General features: G+C 36.5%; 1 protein-coding gene across 1 annotated transcript in view; it reads left to right on the top strand.

Annotated features, from left to right (window-relative positions):
- lama5 (laminin, alpha 5) overlaps positions 1-5,000 on the top strand; it is a gene marked incomplete at its 5' end in the record, with an annotated part of 136,262 nt that overhangs the window by 88,489 nt on the left and 42,773 nt on the right. The window contains 2 exons of the mRNA XM_080031653.1: positions 2,933-3,040; positions 3,650-3,733. Of these exons, the coding sequence (XP_079887779.1) occupies positions 2,933-3,040; positions 3,650-3,733 (192 nt within the window). The remainder of the gene's footprint in view (positions 1-2,932; positions 3,041-3,649; positions 3,734-5,000) is intronic.

Raw genomic sequence — 5,000 nt, 5'->3', positions numbered from 1 at the left:
CACACACACACACACACACACACACACACACACACACACACACACACACACACACACACACACAGACAGACAGACAGACAGACAGACAGACAGACGCGCACACACACACACAGACACACACACACACACACACACACACACACACACACACACACACACACACACAGTGCTTGGATACAGATCAGTGTTTGGTCTTCAGACGAACTTTTAATCTGTGATTGTTGCTGCTGTCTGATTCCCGTTCCGCTCCACAAACCAGCTTCAAACATCCACCAAGTGTGTGTGTGTGTGTGTGTGTGTGTGTGTGTGTGTGTGTGTGTGTGTGTGTGTGTGTGTGTGTGTGTGTGTGTGTGTGTGTGTGTGTGTGTGTGTGTGTGTGTGTGTGTGTGTGTGTGTGTGTGTGTGTGTGCATATACAGTAGATGAGGGCATGTTATCTTTCACACACAGACTTCGGATCATATTTCAGTCTGTAATGTAATCCATTGTTGTGTCTGGATTAGAGGTTCCTTTGGTTGTGCACATTTGAGACAAAATAGAATGATATCAAAGCTCTGTCTGCCTGTGTTCCTGTCTTTACATGCTTTACTTAAAGCTGCAGTGTGTAGAATTTTAGGTTTTATTTCCTAGCAGATTTTGTAGAAAGTAATTATAATATCCATAAGTACATTTAATTTAGTGCATAATAGCTGAAATTTTTTTTTTGAATTAATATTGTTTCCCTTAGAAAGGGTCTCATATATGTCCATATTTCTGCATATTTTGGACCAAGGCCTAGTGCCGCCATCTTGAAAGTGTCATAGTTGGAATGTCATCAGGTGCATTGTTTAGAAATTAGAATTGTTCTTGTCCTTGAAGGCCACTGTAGCTTCTGTTATTATTGGAAAGGGTTGGGGTTAACCATGGAGTGTTGCATTCTAGAACTTTGTAGAACTTTCTTGATGATGTCATATTACACACTGCACCTTTAAGTCTTAAAGGAGCTGTAAGCGGAATGGTTCTTTTAGCTAACTTCCTGTCAGTGACTGCAGTTAGCAGTCCCCTCCCTCGTCCCTACGTCACCACATTAATGCACTGCGGTCTTCGAGCAGCGAGTTATCTAGCATCATCTCTGATCCATAAGTGTGATAAAACATGATAAAAACCATCAAAACAGACATTGGGAAGGATTTTTACCTGCACCGCCATTGCAGGCGCATACACATTCACCCATCTGTTGCTCTGGCGTGCACCGGCAGTGAGACCATAGAGTGTATATACTATATATGAGTGAGACGAGTATCGGTTTGTAGCGTTCTCTCTTCTGATTGGATAAAAATGTCGGGATACTACATTACGCTCACATTACAGTGATCACTGTATGAATAAAGAGCGATTTAACACTTATATTAACATAAATAAACCGCTTACTTCACCTTTAACTTCCATCTCACTTCTGCTCATTTCATTGAACCTTTTATTCATACTGGAGAGATCAATTGAGGTGTGACACTCATTTGGTAAATGGACTTGTATAGCGCTATATCTCCGTTAATCACAGACCCAAAGCGCTTTACATTGTTTTTGTACACATTCACCCAGTCACACACACATTCATACACCGATAGCAGCAGCAGCTACCACGCAGGCTAACTAAGCTAACTATCGGGAGCAATTCGGGGTTCAGTGTCTCTTTGCCCAGGGACACTTGGACATGTGGCGGGTAGGCGGGGGATCGAACCTCCGACCCTGCACACCAGAGGCGAACTCCCTACCCACTTCGCCACTGCCGCGCCTTAAATTTACAATGATGTAGAGTCAAACAAATGCAAAGCGAAAAACAACAATACATACACAATACACAATGCAAACACATCAAATACACAACAAGCTGGTAAAGAGAAAATAACTGAACCATTTAGACAGTTATGTAGAATGGTTTGGTTGCAATTCAAATGAACAGCCTACAACATCAAATTAAAATAAATACACTCATAACTGTTAACCAATTTAAAGTTATTATTTTGAATCAGCCCCACTCCACTTGTAACTGTTTTAATTAGGCTATTGTTCTGCTTCATTCAATTGATCTGAATGTTTTAATTGTTGTTGTCTCTTTGTAAGCTTGTTGTGTATTCTCATTGTATATTGTGTATCTGTAATTTGTCTTGACGTCATTGTAAAAGAGGGTCATCACCCCTCAATTGATCTTTCGAGAATAAATAAAGGAAAGTGAAAATGAATGAAATGGCTGGCAGTACAAAATAGTTATTGTACAACAGTTTGAAACAGTTACAGGTAGAGTTTGGCAAATTTACGATAATATGTCTAAATTGTTAAATGGTAAAAGGTAAATGGACTCCACTTATAAAGCTCCTTTCCCAGGTTTTTCACAGACCCAAAGCGCTTTACTATAGTTTCGTACACATTCACCCATTCACACACACATTCATACACCGATAGCAGCAGCAGCTACCACGCAGGGTGCAAGCTTACTATCAGGAGCAATTCATTAAAGACTATGCAGGTGTTTCTTTTAATTTGTAGTTGTTCATAGTATATTAAGTAGTATGTATGTATGTATAGTTCGTAAATGGCAAATATAATATAGTATCGCCAATTGTACAGAGAGTATATGAATTAAGAGAAGCGAATATAATAAATATTTTTATTTTTTTAATTTAATAAATATTTTTATATTTTATTTTTTTTTTTTTACTATGGAAAAGGGGTAGGATTAAATAAGTGTATACTTCTTCCTGCTCCTTTTCAGGCATATCTCAGAAATACAGATAATTTTTTTTTTTTTTTTTTTGTGAAAACATAATTTGTTTATTGTATTTCCATGCTTTTCATTTTGTTTTGTATGTTTGATATGTCTGAAATAAATTGAATCAAATCAAATCCCTTGTTTGTATATATTTTTCATATTAGCCCGTCTCTCTGTGTTCCAGGTTTCGTCATACGGAGGGTTCCTTAGATTCCGTCTTCACACTCAGACCATGAGAGGAGACACACTGTCTCTGCCGGCCGAGGCCTCAAGACCAGACATCATACTGAAGGTACAGCACACACACACACACACACACACACACACACACACCCACACACACACACACACACACACACACACACACACACACACACACAGACACAGGGAGACAGACAGGCACACAGACACGCTCATACAGGCAGACAGACAGGCACACAGACAGACAGACAGACTCAGACAGGCAGACAGACAGGCAGACAGACACACACACACTCACACACACACACACAAACACAGACACACACACACACACACACTCGCTCGCATGCACACATATGCACGCACACACACAAACAGACACACACACTATTGGTTACCCAATTTAGCAGACATGTTGATACACAAATACCATCCAATACATGTCGAATTCCGTTGAGGATTTATAGTTTTTTTCTGAACATTTATTTTTATGTACAAGAACTAATTTAAATAAAATAAAAAATTCTGGCATTTTATAGACAAAAATGCTTTGAATATTTTACATAATACGATCAGATCAGGCACACGCACACACACACACACACACACACACACACACACACACACACACACACACACACACACACACACACACACACACACACAGACAGTATTAAACCCACTGTGTCTCCTCCTCCAGGGGAACCAGATGACGCTTGTGTTCATGGAGAGAGAGTATTCCTCTCCTGAAGAGCCTCACCTGGCCCTCGTCCACATGGTCGAGGTAAGCACACTCTAACCAGCACCTCATAGCTGGTTTAAAACATTTATTTAATTATATTTTATATTTATACAGGGTTTGTAGAGAGTCTGGAAAGTTTTCTTATGATTTATTTATTTATTTATTTATTATTATTTAATTTTTTTATAATGTATTATTATTTTAGTTATTTTTTTAAATTATTATTAAGCATTTATTTTTATATGTTTATTATTATTATTATTATTATTATTATTATTATTATTATTATTATTATTATTATTTACATTTTTTGCATTTTCAAGACTTTTACACTCTAACCATCACCTCATAGCTGGTTCAAACCCAATTTTTTATTTATATGTTATATACAGTATATATATAGAACTGTACAGATTAGGGAAAGTTTTGAAAATGCTTTATTTTTAATTTTTTTTATTTAAATGTTATTTATTTAAAAAAAAATCTATTATTATTTTTTTAAATAATTTATCATAATTTTTTTTATATATTCTTTCAATTATTATTATTCATTTTTGTATTTTTTTTTTATTTATTTATTTATTTTTTTCAAGACTTTTATTGATAGTGTGTAGAGACAGTGGTGAAATGGGTCAGAGAGGGGAATAATATGCAGAGAACGACCCGGGCTGGATTCTAACTTCCACGCCCCCTTTCTTAAAATGTCATTGTATTTTGAATGCAATGCCAATACAGGCTACGACTCTTATCTTCTCATAGTTTGAGCCAGAGATATCTTTATGTGCCAAGAAGATTTTAATTAAATTTGAATTGTCAGACGGGTTTCAACGTGTCAGAATTGCCCTCATGCATTTATCTATTATTGATCACCAGAGGGATTTTTGTATTCTGTCCAGAAGTTATAAATCAAAAAAAAATTAAAAAAATAATAATATTGTATGAAAGCAATAAGGTTATTTTCCAGTCTATGTAGTCTATTGATACAATCTTTGCCTTTGGCTGTGACGAGGCTACAAGGAATTTAGTAATTAAACATTGTGATATTGACACGTGTTGAAATATAGTGCAGTTTTGGACACCTTTTGGTTATCTGGGAATTAAATTACTTTCAAAATAAAGGTACTCAATCACGTTTAATGCAAGAAATCTTATAAAAACAAGACATCAGATGGTTTTTAGAGATAGCTAGCTCTGTAGAAACGTTGATGCAAAATTAGTGATGGTGGAAGATTATTTTCAAGGTTAATCTTAAAGGTGCAGTGTGTAATATGACATCATCAAGAAAGTTCTAGAATGCAACGCTCCCTGG

This window comes from Ammodytes marinus, assembly GCF_949987685.1.
Source record: "Ammodytes marinus genome assembly, chromosome: 7".
Classification (NCBI taxonomy): domain Eukaryota; kingdom Metazoa; phylum Chordata; class Actinopteri; order Uranoscopiformes; family Ammodytidae; genus Ammodytes; species Ammodytes marinus.
Note: the sequence above shows the minus strand (reverse complement) of the source record. Positions and strands in the feature narration are given on the sequence as shown.